The 19,683-nt window shown below is 32.5% G+C and overlaps 1 protein-coding gene across 1 annotated transcript in view; it reads right to left on the bottom strand.

Annotated features, from left to right (window-relative positions):
* Positions 1-19,683, bottom strand: part of RALGAPA2 (Ral GTPase activating protein catalytic subunit alpha 2) — a 387,908-nt gene that overhangs the window by 297,949 nt on the left and 70,276 nt on the right. The window contains 7 exon segments of the mRNA XM_074287744.1: positions 357-468; positions 4,509-4,657; positions 12,777-12,914; positions 13,783-13,956; positions 14,400-14,624; positions 16,172-16,371; positions 18,319-18,457. Of these exon segments, the coding sequence (XP_074143845.1) occupies positions 357-468; positions 4,509-4,657; positions 12,777-12,914; positions 13,783-13,956; positions 14,400-14,624; positions 16,172-16,371; positions 18,319-18,457 (1,137 nt within the window).

Below are 19,683 nucleotides of genomic sequence, written 5' to 3'. Positions count from 1 at the left end.
ATGGTACTTGCCCCAATTACAAAATTTGTTTGTATCCCAGGCCAAGCAACACTTGAACCCAGGTCTTCCTGACTCCAAGGCTAGCTCTCCATTTACCTCACCATTCTGCCTCTCCAAATGAAAATGAAAATTAAAAAATCAAATAAAGTACAAAAAGTTAATTGAGCAAACCATAAATTTAAAAAAAAGTATTAATGGTTGAAAATTGTGTGTGTGTGAGTGTGTGTGTGTGTGTGTGTGTGTGTGTGTGTGTGTGTGTGTGTGTGTGTGTGTGTGTAAAAAACCTGGCTAGCTCTTCAGAATTGTAGGACTTTGTTCTTTTGGTTTGTTTTATTTATTTATTTTTAAAGACTTACCCTAAACAGTAACCCTGCCAAGCTCTGGGCAAACAAGTCCTTTATTTGGTTATCCTTTGGCTTCTGCATGACAGCTTCTGTTATCCTGAGTAGTATTTGCAACATCTGCTCCCTGGACCCCCAAAATAAAAGTTGCATGTAAATTCCATACATTATCACAATGGTAAAGCATTTCAATTACATTAAACTCTCATATTAAAAACACTATTGCCAATCAATCATTCAACAGTATATATTAAGTATTTACTATATGAAAGGTACTGTGCTAGTAATTGAGGATAAAAGTAAAGATTAAAAAAAAAAGAAGAAGAAGAAAAAAAAGGTCCCTGCTCTCAAGGAATTTACATTCTAATAAGGGAGACAATATATAAACAACTAAATACATGTAAGATTTATATAGAAGAGGTAAAAGGCAATCTCAGAGGAAAGGGGGGGAAGTAAAAAGGAAAAACAGGAAAATCCTCCTGAAGAAGGCAGGATAAGAGTCTAGTCTGAAAGAAAATCAAGCAGAAAAAAGAAAAACATTCCAGGAATGAGGATAATCAGGGGAAGGGTACAGAGTCAGAAGCGAGGGATATGTAGTGAACAGCATTCTATGTTGCTAGATTGAAGAGTATAAGGAAAGAGTATAAGCATATAAGGGAAGTCAAATGTAAGAGAGTAGAAACATTAGAAGAAATGCTAAAAAAAAAAAAAAAAAAAAGAGAGAGAGAGAAAAGAAAAAAGAAAGTTATTTGATCTTGTAGGGGAAATTGGGATCATGATCAGATCAGCAGTTAAGGAAGATCACTTTGGCAGCAGAGTGGAAGATATATTTGAATAAAGAAAGACAAGATAGAAAGATCAATCAGAAGAATATTAAAACCGTCCAGGAGTAACATAACAAGAAGCTACAACCAACATGGTGGATGTATAAGTGGGGGAAAAAATGAGGCATAAATAAGGACTTTTGTGAAGAGAGAGAACAGGTAAAACTTGTCATCAGATTGGATATTAGGAGTGAGTTCAAAAAAAGACTCAAAAATTATATCAACCAAAAATCGCATATTAGTCAAAGAAGCTTAATAATCCTATCAAGAAAACAAATTACCAAATACCAAAGAAAGTATCAAAATATGCAATCTCACAATACAAAATAAGCATTTTAAAATACTCCTTCTAATGACTCTTCAGTTCTTCAGGAATCATAGACTACTGTAATTGTTTTTAAATGGCAACACTCAGATTTTATGGCATTTTTTTAAACACCTCAAAACATTTTCATTTCTATTATCAAATGTAGTATGTCTTTACATGGTGGAGGAAAAGTCAATCAACTCTTTAATATATGGATATTAAGATTATTATCCAATCTCAATTCAGACTCTCACAGCTGGATTAGTCTCAGAGTTATCTAATGTATTTATTAAACAAGTACCCATCTTCAAGACACTTATGTAATCTAGACCACTCTCAAATTGGTTAAGACTACTAATTTTATTCCAATATAAACACACTTTTAAAAAACAATTTTCATGAAGGTTCACAATTTCATACAAAATTGCTTTTAAAGCATAAATCAATGTGTAGTCATATTTAACAACCTTTTTCATTTGGAAAAATTTTTAAAGCAAGTTAAATCATACATTTTTGCCATTTTTTTCTTATTCTCATCCTAGTGAAGATAGACAACTGATTATTGTTCTTTAAGGAAAGTCTACTATTAAATCCCTTCAATGTATGACAACACATATTTTCTATAACACATTTTCACATTACCACATAACATTTTCAAACACAATTTTCTTTAACCTTTCCTTACAGGTGTTATTTTGTAATCATGTTTGTGGCTTTCTTCTTCTTCAAGTCTCTTAATTGTAAAGCTTAATTAATTACAAAGGAGCCCAAGGCAGCCCATTCTTCTTTGGTCTACCTCGAAGAGTTAGGATTTTTTTTTCCCTAAGCCTAAATTTGCCTTTTTACTACTTCTACCTATTATTTCTAGTGCTGCTTTCTACTGCGAAGAATAATAAATCAAATCCTCATCCACATGACAATCCTTCAAATATATGATTATACTTCATCCTTATCATCTCTTCTCTAAGCTAACCATCCCCCAATCTCTTGAAAATATCTCATTTGGAAGGAATTCAATATTCTCCAACATCCTGGTTACCATTCTCTGAATGATCTCTGGCTTATCAATGCTTTTGTTTCATAAAATGCCAAGAGTCCTTAACTGAACACTACTCCAGATCAGATATGACTAGAGTACAGTAGCAGCACAACCATCTCCTGGTTGCTAGAACTATGGTTCTCTTAAGAAAACCTAAATCTTACTCATTTCATTTTCAGGTTGCAGGTCACTAAAACCCCAGATCCTTTTCAGACAAATTGTTGCCATGCCATGTTTTACTAGAAAATACTTGAGAAGTAGACTTTTTGAACACAAATATAAGAAAATTTATTTATATTTCCTTAATTTCATCTTTACAGATATGGCTCAACATTCTAGCCTGTCAATATTTTTGAATAGTTTTATACAGTGTTAGCTAAGTCTTTCAGCACTGTGGCATCTGTGTATTAAGTAGGTTCACCAACTATTTATTTAAGTCACTGATAAAATTGTTAAACAACACTGAAACAAAGACAGACACCTTAAATTTACCACTGGAGATCGCCATCCAATTTGACACCAATTCCTTAATGATTACTTTTTAGTCTAGCCATTCAACCATTTTCAGAAATCCACTGAACAAGCAACATTATAATATTTACACTATTTCATTGTTTTTCTCATAAGACTAGCATAAGTTCATCAAATGATTAGTAAAACTCAAGTTCTATAAGATTTTTCTGATGAATTAGTCTATTAACCCTATGATGGTTATTATTAAAAAAAAAAAAAGATTTAGAAGGAAGAAATGTTCTAGAGATAGAAACAGATTTATTAACTAATTATATATGGAGTGAGGAAGAGGAGGAGTGAATGCAGAAGTTGGCAAATTGAGAGACTGAAAAAATGGCAGTACTTTTGACAAAAATAGGAAAATGTAAGACAGGTAAGCTGGGAGGAAAACAATGAGTTCTACTTTGGGCATGATGAGTTTGAGATATCTTGGATATCCATTCTGAAATATCTAATAGAAAATAGTTCTTTTATCATAAGCCCAGGTCCCTCTAAATCCCTCATCAACAAGGTGTACATGGTCTCTCACTCCACTTTGATAAATAGAAAATTATCTGATAAAACAGTAGAACACAAGCCCTTACCATTTGACCTAATACTGTACTTCAAGGACACCTGGATCTTGCCATTTACCCCCTACTACACTAGAAATACTACACCTTTCCAAAAGTTCTAAAAGTTTAACTATCTTTCCAATTTAAACGTGAGCTCCTTGAGAGCAGAGACTGTTATTATAAACATGACTATTTCAAAGAAAGTGAAAGAAAAAAAGTCAATTGGGTCATTACAATAACATTATTTTAATTTTAATAAAAAATTTAAATTACTGTCATTTTTATATGAAAATGTTTTTTTTCCAGAATGGGTTTAAAACTCTTCATTATCTCCTTCCTAACATTTTTTTAAAATTATCAACCAATAGGTAAATAGAAAAAAACATGATTTTCCATAACATCTTGGCTTTTCAACTGCTTTCAATTTACACATTATATTAAGATATATAATAAACTATTGGGGTATCTGCTTATTAAACCATTTAATATGGCTTTAATATAGAAATACATACATACAGGTATATATGCATATACCTGATCACAATTCAAAAATATTTCTAATATCAATATTTAAAAACAATAAAGTACCAACGTTGTCTCTTATGTTTAAATTTTTCACAATTCACAGAAATCCCTTATTATACCAATTGGGAACTCACTGCAGATTTTCTAATAGGGAATGCAACAGTATTTTAGTATTTTAATTATACTATTTTTTTATTTTTTTTATTAATTTTGTAATTATAACATTTTTTGACAGTACATATGCATAGGTAATTTTTTATAACATTATCCCTTGTACTCCCTTCTGTTCCGAATTTTCCCCTCCTTCCCTCCACCCCCTCCCGTAGATGGCAGGCATTCCCATACATATTAAATATGTTATATATACTATTAAAAGATAAAACATACCACATCAAGTAAACTTACCATGTCTTTTTGTTCATTGCAAGTTCCATTATCATGCGCCTAAAAATACTCAAAACAGCTTTACAGGCATCAACTTGTTCTTTCAAAAGCATGGGAACTTCAGCACATGGCTCCAATAAAAAGACATTGGCAGAATTTGTCAAAAATACCTATAAATATAAGCAAATTAGAAGAACCAAGGATAGTCTACTTCTCAGATCTATGGATAATGGAGGAAGAACTAGCATGCAAATGGAAATTTTTGATTATATTATGTTAAAAAGGGTTTATACAAACAAAACTAATGCTAACAAGATTAGAAGAGAAGCAGAAAACTGGGAACAAATCTTTGTATTCAATAATTTTGATAAAGGTTTCATTTCTTTTTTTTTTTTAATTAAAGCTTTTTATCTTTAAAACATATGCATGGATAATTTTTCAACATTGACCTTTGCAAAACCAAATTTCCCAAATTTCCCTCCCTTCCCCTTACTTCTCCCCTAGATGGCAAGTAATCCAACATATGTTAAACATGTTAAAAAATATATATTAGATCCAATATATGAACACATATTTATACAATTATCTTGCTGCACAAGAAAAATAAGATAAAAAAGGAAATTTAAGGGGAAAAAATAACACTCTTGTTTCAAGTTATGAAGAACAAATCCACATAATGATCATATGCAAAAGCATACTGTCTTTTTTTGCACCTGACTCCACCACCTCTATCAGAAGATAGATCACAATGTAAAAGCAACTACAACATTTGAAACAAAAAGAAAATTAATTTCTCAAATAAAATTGATTTATTTTAACGTCAAACAAATTTACTTCAGAACATCAATCCATACTATTAGAATGGTGTTCATTTTTACAGGAGCAAGAGGAATACAGAATATTAAAATATATACCTTTAGATTTAGTTTAACTTTTAAGATCACATAGATATTAATGATGTCATAGATTAATTCCTCTAAAATAAATTTAAACTATGGCACTAATGATTCAAATAAAAAACATCATGCAATGACTTTGCATATTTTTTACTCTTAATGAGATTTTAAGAGCATAAATTTGTCAATGGGAAGTGAGCTACTAAGAGTTAACTAAGAAAATACATCACTTTAAAAATTAGGAATGCTGATTTGGAGCTATGCCCAAAAAGTTATCGGGCTGTACATACCCTTTGACCCAGCATTGCTGCTATTGGGATTATATCCCAAGGAAATATTAAAGAGCGGAAAGGGACCTGTATGTGCCAGAATGTTTGTGGCAGCTCTTTTTGTTGTAGCTAGAAACTGGAAGATGGATGGATGTCCATCAATTGGAGAATGGTTGGGTAAATTATGGTATATGAAGGTTATGGAATATTATTGCTCTGTAAGAAATGACCAGCAGGAGGAATACAGAGAGGCTTGGAGAGACTTACATCAACTGATGCTGAGTGAAATGAACAGAACCAGAAGATCGCTGTACACTTCAATGCTGTATGAAGAGGTATTCTGATGGAAGTGGTTATCTTCAACATAAAGAAGATCCAACTCACTTCCAGTTGATCAATGATGGACAGAAATAACTACACCCAGAGAAGGAACACTGGGAAGTGAATGTAAATTGTTAGCACTACTGTCTATCTACCCAGGTTACTTATACCTTCAGAAGCTAATACTTAATGTGCAAAAAGAAAATGGTATTTACACACATATATTGTATCTAGGTTATATTGTAACATATGTAAAATGTATGGGATTACCTGTCATTGGGGGGAGGGAATGGAGGGAGGGGGGGATAATTTGGAAAAATGAATACAAGGGATAATATTATAAATAAAAAAAAAATTAGGAGTGCTGTTATATTTCAGTAATAATGATGGTTTTGTGCTTATCTAGCCATATTCTTTTTTTTAAATAGCTTTTATATTTTCAAAATATATGCAGATAGTTTTCAACATTCACCCTTGTAAAACTTTGTCATAAATTTTTCTCCTTTCCTTACCCTCCTTCCCTAGACAGCAAGTAATCCAATATATATTAAACATTTCCAATTTTCCTATGCATATTTCCACATTTATCATGCTACATAAGAAAAATCAGTTCAAAAAGGAAAAAAAAAATGAGGAAGGAAAAAAAAGCAAGCAAACAACAAAAAAAGATGAAAATACTATATTGTGATCCATATTCAATGTCTAATGTTTTCTTTCTGGAGGCAGATGACTCTCTCCATCACAAGTCTATTGGATGTTATACAACGATCAATATTGACTGGCCTGAATCTTTCCAACAATGGGATGACTGAGGCCAGTTTCAATGATTTCTTGATAAAGAGAACCATCTACACCTACAGAAAGGACTGCAGGAACTGGATATGAATCATAACATAACATTCTCACTCTTTTTGTTGTTCCTTTGCATTTTTTCTTATCATTTTCTTTCCTTTTTGATACGATCTTTCTTGTGCAGTAAGATAATTGTACAAATATGTTTACATATATGGGATTTAACATTTTAAAAAGGGGAAAAAAGTCTTTTGGAATTGGTCTGAATCACGTCATTATTGAAAAGAACCATGTCCTATATGAATGTTATGGAATATTATTGTTTTGTAAGAAATGACCAGCAGGATGATTTCAGAAAGGCCTGGAGAGACTTACATGAACTGATGCCTAGTGAAATGAGCAGGACCAAGAGATCATTATATATTTAAACAACAATACTACATGATGAGCTGTAACGTGCTCTCCTGGCAGTTACAATTACTAGTCTGTCCTAGACCCACCAGAGTACCTTTGACCACTGTCCTTTGCAGTGTGAGCTCTACCCGGCTCGCCTCCTCTGAGGCCTTCTAAGGTCTCTGGCCACAATCTCTTGAATCTATAGCTTAATAACCGGTAGCGCACTCAAGAACAACCACGTGTAATCTTAAAAGCCTTTATTATACCTACTCACATAATGCCCTAACTGATGCCCTGACTTGTTGGTTCCCGAGTGAACACCTGGTCAGAAGACCCACGTGTTCACTACCAAAATCCTTACCTCTTTCGGCTACCCATCTTGGCTTGGCCACCCAGGCTAGGAGCCAGGGTGAACAGCAGGAGGTTAAAGAGGGCGGTTGCTGCCTGCAGTGGGCTTACATAGGGCCTGTGAGGTCACACACACAGCCAATCAGCGAGAGAGTCACCCATTACGAAGCTATCTCAATATGGCCAGGATCCCGCCCAAGGGCAGTCCTAATATCCACAGAAATTATTTCCGGGCCTCAATCTCCCGATGCACTGTGTCCGCCCATTTAAAGGGCCCTTACAATGAGCAATACTGATAGACACGGCTCTCTTCAACAATAAGATGAACCAAATGAGTTCCATTTGTTTAATAATGAAGAGAACCAGCTACACCCAGGGAAAGAACTATGGAAAATGAATATGAACCACAACACAGCATTTCTACTCCCTCTCTTTATGTCCGCCTGCACTTTTGATTTCCTTCTCAGGTTATTTTTACCTTATGTCTTAGTCCGATTTTTCTTGTGCAACAAAATAACTGTATGGATATGTAAACATACATTGTATTTAGCATATTAAAAATAAAAGAATATAAATGAAATTCTTGAAAAAAAAAAAAAGAACCACATCCATAAGAATTGATCTAATCTTGCTGTTGCTGTGTACAATATTCTCTCAGTTCTACTCACTTTACTTAGCAACAGTTCATATAAGTCTTTTTTTTTTTTTTAAGGCCTTTCTGAAATCATCCTGCTGATCATTAATTGTAAAACAATAACATTCTATAACATTCATATACAATAATTTATTTAGCCATTCCCAAAATGATAGGCATCCACTCAAGTTTCCAGTTCTTTGACATACAAAAAGGGCTGCTAACAAACGTGTTTGACATGTGGGTCCTTTTTCCTTTACTATGATTTTTTTGGGATACAGACCCAGTAGCAACACTTCAAGTCATACTCTTTTGCCCAGATCCCTTTTTGGTGAAAGGAGACTTATATTAAGTCTTAAAAATGTGCAGCACAGCTAAACATTTAAGAATATATTCTATCATTATTTAACTTTATATAGTTAACTGGCTTATTTGCATATTGAGTCTTACCTTGCCCTCTACTCAACTCTGCTAACTAGAGAAAAATCACTGATTATATTCAAATTCAAAATGACCATGTAAAAAATGTGCTTACTTAATGATTTTGAATTTTCTGATGTAAAAAAAAAAAAAAAAATCACTTGCACTAAAATAGTTTGATAATTTTCTTGTAAAGAAAGAAACCTCCATTAAAACAAAATCTCCCAAATGCTTTCCTAAAACAGAAACTATGAATGGCTTCATTTTAATCAAATATAATCATCTGTTATTGAAAAGAAGAGTATCTTTTTAGCAAAATCTAAAATACAGTCAGGAGCATAGTAAATTTTAAGACTGAAATAAAGACTGCACTAAATAACTGCCTAAAATTATTAGCATGCTTAATTTGAATCTATAACTTTTGATCATGCCAAGAAAAAATGTTCCCAAAGCTTCATAAGTCAACATACAGAAACAAAAATGCATACGAATCTATTCATGGTCTTTCACCTTATAAACATACTAGAATGACAACTAATAAAGACAGAAACCATATTCCACTTTCCTTGTATAGAGCTTAATACAAAATACTGCACATAAAATAAGATTTAATATTTATTAAGTAACTTCAATGTTGAGTTTTGAGCACTTTTTCTTAATGAAAGAATGTAACAAGTATCAAGTTCAATGGGTACAACAAACTGCAAAATCTGCATTAAGGTTAAGAACAAATCTGGGTTAAAGACCCCGATATTGGCCAGTTCTTCAGAGCTGGGAAAAATAGGGAATCCGTTCTCAATTCATAAACCTTAAATGATTTGAGATATAGCATAATTTAACTAAAAAAAAGGAAAGATATATATCCATTCTAAAAGCAATGCCTATTATCTCAATTGTTGACAAAAGTACTCTATCTGAAATACTAATAAGCGTGACTAAAAGGGGGTATTTTTAGCAACTGCTTAGATAATATTCAATTACTAGACTTGAGAAAATCATCAAGTAAAAATTATCCAGATTTGCAAAAGATTTATATAATCACTATGGCAATTTCCCATATAAAATAAAGACTTTATTATTTTTTATTATTATTATTTATTAATAATAAATATATTAATATTAACAATTAATAATAAATTATAATTATATATATAATTATAACTATAATTATAAATTAATAATAATAATAAACAATAAATATATTAATAATAAAGACTTTATTATTATTATTATTATTTTTATAATTAGTTTGTTCTTTTAGTTGGATTTGCTACTTAGAACCTAAAAGATTCAGCTCATTGCAGAATATAGAGTCCAGAAGACCAGAGTTATATAAATCATGTCTCAAATACTTTCTACTTGCGTAAATGGACAAGTAATTTAACTTGTTTGCCTCAATCTCTTCATCTGTAAAATGGGAATAGTAATATCTACTTTAGTTAATCCAAGGATCAAATGAGATAACATAAGTATGACAATTTGCAAACTTTAAAGACCTATATAAATACTAATTATGATTATTATTATTTCTAGTAATAATAATAATAATAAAAAACAATGCCTGTCCTTGAGGAGCTTCCATTCTCCTGGAGGATATATCACATAAACAAGGTAATAAGTACAAGCATATAAAAAAGCAAAAAGATAATAAACACTAGAAATTAGGGAGACCAGGAGAGATGTCAGGAAGGAAATCACGACAAAAATGTACTCCAAAAAGTAAACAAGGGATTCTACAAAACCAAAATGAGAAGGGAGAGTATTCCACACCTCGGGAACCTTCTGACTGACTGGATGGCAAAGACCTGGGGTAAGACCAACTAAAAAAGATTAAGATGTTAGTCTGTGGTTAGGGATAAACCATAGATAACCCTAACAAAAAGAGGCATTGGAGGAGACCTTTGGACTAAGATACAAGTGATAGTATTTGCACATAGCAAGAGCATTCCAATCTATCTGCCTAATTTCCTGAGTTGCTTTAAGGATCATGCATTAAAAGGGGGAAAAGAGAACAATTCTATTCTAGATCTGATTCCTGCCAATAAAAAATTGGTTGGTAAGGGGGAAATGACTATGGAAACTTTAATAATAAATCATAATTTCATAAACCCTACATTCAATTATAAGAATCCATACGTGGTGTGATCCACAGGTTAAGAAGCTGGGTCCTACACAAAGACATTAGAGGGGAAGGAGGGCACATGGTTCGGAAAACCTACTGGCATCGAGAATGAGTTAAATAGACGGCACTACATATACACCATGAAGGGTATATAGCACTCTCCAAAATTTATTTTAAAAAAAAAGGGGGGGGGGATCCATGGATAGGGATAAGTAATAGCAAGGCAAGTTATGGAGCAGAATTTAATGAAAGAGTCAGCAGAAACATGTGTGTGTATATGGAATATGTATAGATATGAGTGTATGTATGTATGCATATATCTATATATAAATACATCTTTTCTTAACTGTAGCTTGTATATGGGGGGGAGAGAGGGAAATGAAAGGGAGAAAAAAGTATAAAGTAAATAAGGTACACAGCAGAGAACCAAAGAACAGTTTACAAGGAAGTAAAGAAAAAAATGGACATTTGTGAAAAGAATTTCTTCTACTTTTATATATATGTATGTATGACAAAAACAAATTTTAAGAGAGAAATAATTAACTTATAAGACAAGCATCATGGAACACTCAAAAGAATACTGAATTTTGAGTCAGAAGAATTGGGATCTAACCCTAAACTCTCTTCTCTAAAATCAGAACAAGTCACTTCAACTAATCAAAAACATTTATTAAACATCAACAAAATACTAGGTTCTGTCTTGTGTTGAGATTACAAAGACAGTTCCTGCCCTCAAGGAGCTCACAGTCTAGCAAGAGACATAACAAGCAAACAACTATGATAAACTACATAAACTGCAGAAAATCAAGAGAGTGAAGGCCTATGAGTTAAGGAGGATTAGGAAAGGCTTCCTATACAAGATGAGATGTTAGCCAGGACTTAAAGGAAGCCAAAGAAGCCAACATGCAGAGATGAAGATGGAAAGAAACCCAGGAATGAGGAGCAGCCAGTGAAAATGGCCAGCTTTAAAACAGGGAACACACTGTGAGAGAAACAGAAAGGATCTAGTAAGTGTTTGCCCTTAAAAGGAAGGTTCTGGGCTGGCTCTGAATCTTGTGATCTAAAGGTAATGAAACAGCAATTATTGATGCATTCCAACTGCAAATTAGGGTAAAGACAATTTAAATCAAGAGTTCACAAACCATCGCCCACTGCCAAAATCTGCCAGCCGCCTGCTTTTGTATAGTCCAGGGAGTTGAGAATCGTTTATACACTTTTAAACAATTATTTCAAAAAATGATTCTTAGCTTATGGGTATAAATAGGTATAGCTGGGAAACTTTTGAATTAAATGATTATCATATGCACCAAGTAAAAAGTAATATAACAACTACTACTCACTTTTATATAACTCTATAGTACTTTCCACATAGAAATCCTTTGAGTGGATAAAACTAATACTATTATCCCTACTTTACATATAAGGAAGCTGATTTTCAACAAGATTAGGTGATTGCCTAAGGTCACAATGCAGTGAAGTACTAAAGCCAGGATATGTTCCAAATACTTCTCTGACAAATCAGAGTTACATGACAGTCCCATTACTATAAAATTTCTCCTACACCTCTCCCCAAAAAGAATTTATATTTTTGTAAGTCTCCCCCCATAAAGGCACTTAGGTAGAACCATAGTGCAGGGAGCCCTGGGCCCAAAGACTGCTTTTCAAGAGATCTTATCTAATCTCTGACACTTACTAGCCCAGTGACTCAGGTAAACTACTTAACTATTTTATTCAGTTTCCACATCTGTAAATAAGCTGGAAAAGGAAATGGCAAGCCACTACAGTATCTCTGCCAAGAAAACCCTCAAAAAAGTCACGAAGAGCCAAACACAACTGAAACAACAATAATAGCTTGTTCTATAAAACTACACAGTAAGAAAATAAAAACAGAAGCTCTGTAGTTTGTCAGAAAAAGAGTTAAAATGAGAATTTCATAGATTCTAGTTGCTGATCACTTCAATTTTAAATGTGTTAAAGATTACTACCTGTTAATAACATAAAATCATTAAAATGAAATTATACCACAATAATAAAATATTTAAGTACATAACATTTCTTGGGTATTTTTCATTTTATTGTTCTGCCACATACCTGTAGTGTAGCTTGTACACCAGCTTTAATATTCTTATTATCATCTTCTAATATACAGCCTCTACTAACAGCACTAGTAAAGGAGTAAGTTCGTCCCCAGCTTGAAGATCGTTTGTGACCAGAATGTTCAGTTGTGGCCTTTTAAAAACAATAACTAATTAATGCAGAAGAAATATTATTCAAAAGCTTAAAAATGACAAATGTGTACTTACTCATTTTATTCATACTTATTATAAGGCATGTAGCCAGTTATTTTAAAAGTCAAGACTGCTAGTAATAGAGATTATTATTGATACACCTCTAGTTTGAAAATGTCAAAGCATTTAATAAATTATTTGCCATAAAAATGTACTTTTAGAAATTACGTCAGACTATTTTTTTAAGCAATTTTGTTAGAAATCTAAATAAAACCTAGCAGTTGCTTTTGTTTTTCAACAATACGCTGTTTTATATACATGTACCCTCTGCATGACTTCTAGCTAGGTAAAAAATTTTTTAAAAAAATCAAATATATGGTACATATAATTTCAATCACATGACAATGCTTATAAGTATTTTAGAAAGCCTTAAAGGAGAGGATACTAGAAATTATTGTCATTATCTTACAAATTTTCTTACAAATTACTGAATTGATCTGGTTACCTTAATGGAGACCATTTCTCTGAAGCCTACTATCACCCCAAATTCTATTTACATAAATATAAAGGTTAAAAATGTAATAGTTACATGTAAAGCATAAATATAAGAAAATACTTTATTAAATAATCAGCATTGGAGACAGTGAACCAGAAAGGGTGGTATGCTGTAATTTGTTAGTTAAGGAGTCCTTGCCTTGACGCTCCTTCTGCAAAAGTTTAAAACCTTTTATGAAATTGCTCACAGTCTCACTATTCACAGATTCCAAAAGCAATGCAGTTTAAAGATGATTAAACACTGAAGGAAACTTGTCTCTATCCATTTCCTATCTATAATGTATTCCTAGCTAATATAGCAAATAAAATAGCACCTGTTTGTTATCTGTCTCAGTCACTGAAAATCCCAAATTTGCATCATTATCTTCAATAATGTCTTTTTTATCAGGTTCCTCCATGAACAAAGGTTTGTCCTGTAATATCCACTTTCTATATACTTTGACCATTTTTCTTGTTACAGATATGTCACAGGAAGGCAACAAAAATGCCTGAAATAATAAAAGAAAATTACATATTGAAACATGACATTTAGATTGTAACCTGTATTATATAGTCTTCATACCAATAAAATAGTGGATCTTTAAAAGTACCAAAGGAGATTTAAGAAACAAAAAGGAAGATAACATTACCTTAATATTATAGCATTTAATAAGATTCAAAAATCTAAAAGGCCATTCAATACATACACACACACACACACACACACACACACACACACACACACACACAGAGTTGTGCATGCACAGTGTTAAGTGCATTACTAACAGTGTTAATAATAAGGCGTTTCAAAAAAATCAAGAAATAAAACTGTATAGGAAGAAATGAGAAGGATCACTATTCATCATTAAGTTTTTTAGAATCATCACCTAATTACAGAAATGAAATTGTTAACAGCCCTTCTAAACACAAGGGACTCATATATTCCACTAACCTGACGAAATACTTCATTGATAAAATTGACATAACCTCGGGTAGACAAAAGAATTCGCTGAACCATTTCATATACAGTCTGATGCTCTTCTTCAATACTACAAAGGCTGGAATTACTAAGTCTTCGATCAGACAAAGTACTGCTATTAGAATGATTCTTATCCTGTTCAGATGGTCCACTAACTTCCAACTCAGAGGTTTTCTCTTGTACTATTCCACCAACATTCTAGAAAAGAATAGTTGCAACTTGCTGAAAAAGCTTACAAAACATAAAGTCACATTTTTTAAAACTAAAATACTTATTGCTTAAAGGATTTTTGATTACTATCAACTTTCAGTTTAGGTTTGCAGGAAAATCATCAAAATTGTAATCCCAAAATCTTTTAGTAGACAGCCAAGTAGTCTCCATAGCTTGTACTTTACATAACAAATATCTCATTTATAAGTTATCCCTTCCCCTACTCCAATTATATTTCCCACCTAGAATAATTATTAACTAATTAAAGAGTTTGATCTATAGGTATAAAATTATAAATATAAAAATACAGTTTGAACAAATGGTTAATCAGCTGGAATTACTATAAAAATGGAGACTGAATAGTTGCCTCCAAGTAAACAGTGACTTGAAAATCTTATAAACATTTGTCCATAATCCATTGATAAATCATGTGATCCATAAGAACGAATGAGAGTAAAATCAAAAACTCTTTGGAGGGCTGTGAATTTGGAATCTAAATATGGTAGTTCCACTATCAAAGATAAATTAACAGACCTTTTTTATTTTCTCATGGGCTCACCATCTTACTATTTTCATCCTTACAATTCTCATATAATGATAAAGCTTAGTTAAGTCTCTTTGCCAAGTTTCCTAGATACTGATTTTTTTTGCCAGCTCTGCTTCTCAGTTTCATGGAATGATACTATCCATAATTTTACAACATCATTATTTGTAAGTTTACAAAAGTTTATTTTAACCACTGTTGCCCTTTGTTTCCATCTATCTCAGATTTGGCAAGGAAATCAAATGTCTTCAGGCTGAAGAAGTTTCTAGGCCCTTTTTTAATCTCTTTTGAAAAGAATGTGAGGATACTAATGTTTTGTAAATAAAGGATAAAAAAGGAAGCTCAACAAGGAAATAACATCCTCTGGCTATAGAGACAATTTATGACAAAGTATATTTAAATTATAAATGTCAGCAATGACCATACCAAAGGGCTAGTTTGACAACATGGAGATTACTTGGCCCATACTAGAAGATTAAGTACTATACTACAGATTACTATTATCTAGTCCCTTAGTATCATGTGGTTTAAGATTAATTTGCCAGATCAAATAATTCAAGATAGAAAATTTATGCATAAAGAAACTATTGATTTGATGGCTGTCCCTTAAATTTCGCTCAAACATATATTTCAAGAATATGCTTCTAAACACATTTGCAAAGTTGTTTTATCTTCTGAATACTGGCAAAAGGACATCAGGAGACAGAAAATATTGGCAATTTTAGTTGTGACAATTTTGTAGCTTAACAAACATTCTGGAATCAAAGTAGAATCAGATAATATTTGAAAATGTAAAATTTTCTTTAGGAAAGGACTGATCTTTCCAATTACACATTGATTAGTACATAATAACACAACTTGGTAATAACTGTTTCTGGTTCTTACACTACTAGTCAGTCTACCTCCCAAAAAAATTCAATCTATTTCCTTTGGCTGTTTGTGTTTCTTGGATAAAAATTGAAGAAAGTGAGAAAAAAGATTAGTAAAATACCTGGATAATTTTAGGCAATCCTTCTCCTCCATTTTTAGTATTCTGAGTTGTTGTTAGGTATTTCTTTTCCAGAAAAAATGTTACAATCCACTTAATAAAAGCAACACGAGCTGCCATATATGGAATTTTTGTGCTATAAGTATTTTCATTATTTCGAGTTGCAGTAACATATACTGGTTTTGGTCTTGAATGGGGGATGTCTGGTAATATAAAAAGAGTACACAATCTAGTTAAGTAAATATTTGCATTTGATACATCTGTCTAAATTAGAATGCTGTTATATTGAACTGGTATAAGGATTTCTTGATTCTGACACTCAAATTTCATTTTTTAAAAGTAGTACTTTTTGATAGCACCAACATTGTCTCTATATTAGATTCTGATTAGGAAATAATTTTGCATCTTAATTATTTATTTATTTTTAGCCTATATTGTTTTACATCTAAAGACCACCTTTTGTACCAATATAAGTAGTATAGTTAACATGGCATTGTTGACCTGGGTTCAAGTTCCATTTCTAATACATCATTCAATAAGTATTTCAAAGTGTTATATGTCAGGCATTTTGATAGGCACTGGGGATACAAATTCAATGAACACAGCAATACTGTTTGATATCCTGAGAAAATTACCTAAATTTTCAAGGCTCAAAATAACTCTCAAAAAGTTACTGATGTATATTGGTACAAGTAGTTTCCCTTTAAGGAGGTATCTACACAAATTAAAATTACAAATTCAGGTAAAAAAAAATCCATATATGTTACAGACATATAATACAGAGAAAGGCAGCATGGATTAGTGGAAAGAGTGCTAGCCTTGTTATTATGGAAACATCATGGTTAGACACATAGCAGATGTATGACCTTGGACTTTTTTCTGTGCTTCCTCATTTGTAAAATGAAGGAACTGAACTCAAGAGGCTCAAAGTTCCCTTTCAAGTCTAAATCTATGATCCTACTGTAATTAAAGTGAATACAACTACTTCATATCACTGCTGAGGCAAATATATTAAATATTTTAAAGCATTCTGTAAAATTCTCTGGTAATGAGGATAAAAATAATGGGGTAAAGAACCACCTGTGGCTGATACCCAGCGTTACTGTATTCATCCTTACGTCCTTTTAAGGCTTAAAATTAACCAAATTTATTGATTTTTTAATTTGCTAAACATTTTTCCTGGCAGCAGAATCTGTTAAATTAGAAGGTATCATCACTGGATAATACAGTTTTGAAAGGTTTTCTTTCATTTTTAATCTAGCACACCTTCTAGAAGGTCAGCCAAATATATATTTTTTCAGCCTTTTTTCTCCTCTATCATAGATTTAAATGTGGAAATAGCTTTGAGATAATAAAACATATTATAGTATGCATATGCAGTTGTCTATCTACCATGATAATTTTTCTAAATATGATTACAATCATACACGGATACAGAATCTGTTGTTTCATAAGCAGCAAAGCTTTTAGCAAGTGCATCTTTACCAAAAAATTGATGGTAAAAAAATGCAAGAATAAGTAAGTAGTCTCAGTTATCCCTCTCCAAATCTCACACACACACACACACACACATTCTGTGTCTGTCTGTCTGTCTCTCTCTCTCACACACATACACTCTCTCCCTCCCTCCCCACCCCTCTCTCTCTCTCTCTCCTCTTCCTCCTCCTTGTCAAAGCTACTGCTTTTAGTGCAGGAAAGATTAAAATGCATTTATGCGCTCTACAACAAGACAGGCAGTTCTGGATTTTATTACAGGCAACTTACTCACTTTTCAAAAACAAATTTTAATTCTGGATTGATCTCTTTAAATTATAATATTTCTATCACCTGCTATAGGATCCTCAGGAAATGAAAATTAATTTTAATATTTCCTAAAGGCAGTAAAATTATAGCCAAAAATAATGCATTCCAAACCCAATATAAATTATCTTTTGATGACTTGTTTCCTTGTGAGAGTATGAATAATTTAAATGTTAGAAGAATAAAAATTGTATTTTCTTAGGAAATTCTTTAAAAGCAGAGGTTTAAAAAGTATTTATGTTATTTAACCTTTTAAAATTGATTAATTATATTTTTTAGTAAAAATTGTAATGATGATGTAAAAGGAAACTATTCAAAATTCAGTAGAAGTAGCTAAAATCACTACTTACCCAAGACAGGTTTGTAGAGGTTGGTTAATTTTGTAAATGAGGGAAACAAATGGGGAAGATAATACTTTCGAAACAAAGTAAAGAGAAATTTAAAGCCAGTGTCTTGGTTCTCCTTATTCTTCCATTCCAAGCTTGCAGCCTTTAAATATTTAAAAAATAATATATATAATACATTTTCTTCCAAATCAACATACATTGAACTATAGGATTCTCAAAAATTATAAATATCTTCACAGTAAAAGGAAAAGTTGAAAACTAAAACTAATTAAATTAATTATTTAAAATTAGGCTTTTAACAATATTTTAACAAAGCCCAAGAGCTATAGTATGAAGAACGGTTTAAAAACAAGTATTTTAGAACTTTTATCAAAAGCTGTAATTTATTCATATAACAATATTTTAATTTCACAGTACCTAAATATCCTAATATGTTTCTTTCCTTATATGTCTGTAATCAAATCTTTTCTAATCTTTAAAACCTTTAGTGGGGAAAAAAGGAGATTAAACACAAAACATGTGTTAGGATCCTTACAAGGTGCTAAGTTGGTATACTTAACAATTCTCTAGTTCAGAGTTCACACCTTTAAAGGAGTTTACACCTTTAAAGGAGTTCACTCATTGGTTCCTTAAGGAGCCCCCACAAGCCCATGGAGTACCCACAAGTCCATTCTCTGGGAGCATATAAGGAGCCAGGCAGGATTCAGGAAGAAGAGGATTTGAGATTCTACTGTGGTGCTGCCTGGGGACACTTGGACAAGAGCAGATTCACAAGTCTAAAGGAAAAGTCTGCTCATGGACTTCCAGGAGATTCACATCTAGGATTGACTTCTGGGAAGCCCACAATCCCACACTCTAGGAGGCAGAGTCTGATTCATTCCCACATCTACCTTCATGCTGGCTGGAGGCTTTAGATTCAGAGGGAGCTATAGACTGAAACTGGCTGGAGACATTCTGTCAAGAGGTATTAAAGCTAGCGGGAAGGGGGGGGAGGGGGGACACTGAAACTAAGGCTGGCTCTAGAAGCTCCCTCAAGAAACCTGCCCCCCCAAGAGAATGATTATAATCTAGAGAAACAGAACTTCACACATGTGTATCAAAACTAAGGCAAAATAGCATATGGCAATTATGGTCCACTCCCTATTCATTGCATTTTGCCTCCTTATCTCCATGACCTTATTATTGTGTGGCTGTGTGACTGACACATGTTCTCATTTTGGTTTCATAAAAATTTTAACTTCTTTCAAAGCACAGCTCAGGTGCAACTTGTTCCAGGAATAAGCAATATTTTGCATTGTCTCTGTATTTACTTATTTGTAATGTTCTTCTCTAAATCGTAATATTCTCTGGGAGCAGGTTTCTTGGGGG

The sequence above is a fragment of the Sminthopsis crassicaudata genome, chromosome 2 (genome assembly GCF_048593235.1).
Source record: "Sminthopsis crassicaudata isolate SCR6 chromosome 2, ASM4859323v1, whole genome shotgun sequence".
NCBI lineage: Eukaryota > Metazoa > Chordata > Mammalia > Dasyuromorphia > Dasyuridae > Sminthopsis > Sminthopsis crassicaudata.
The sequence above is the reverse complement of the archived record's forward strand: the minus strand, read 5'-3'. Positions and strand labels throughout refer to the sequence as shown.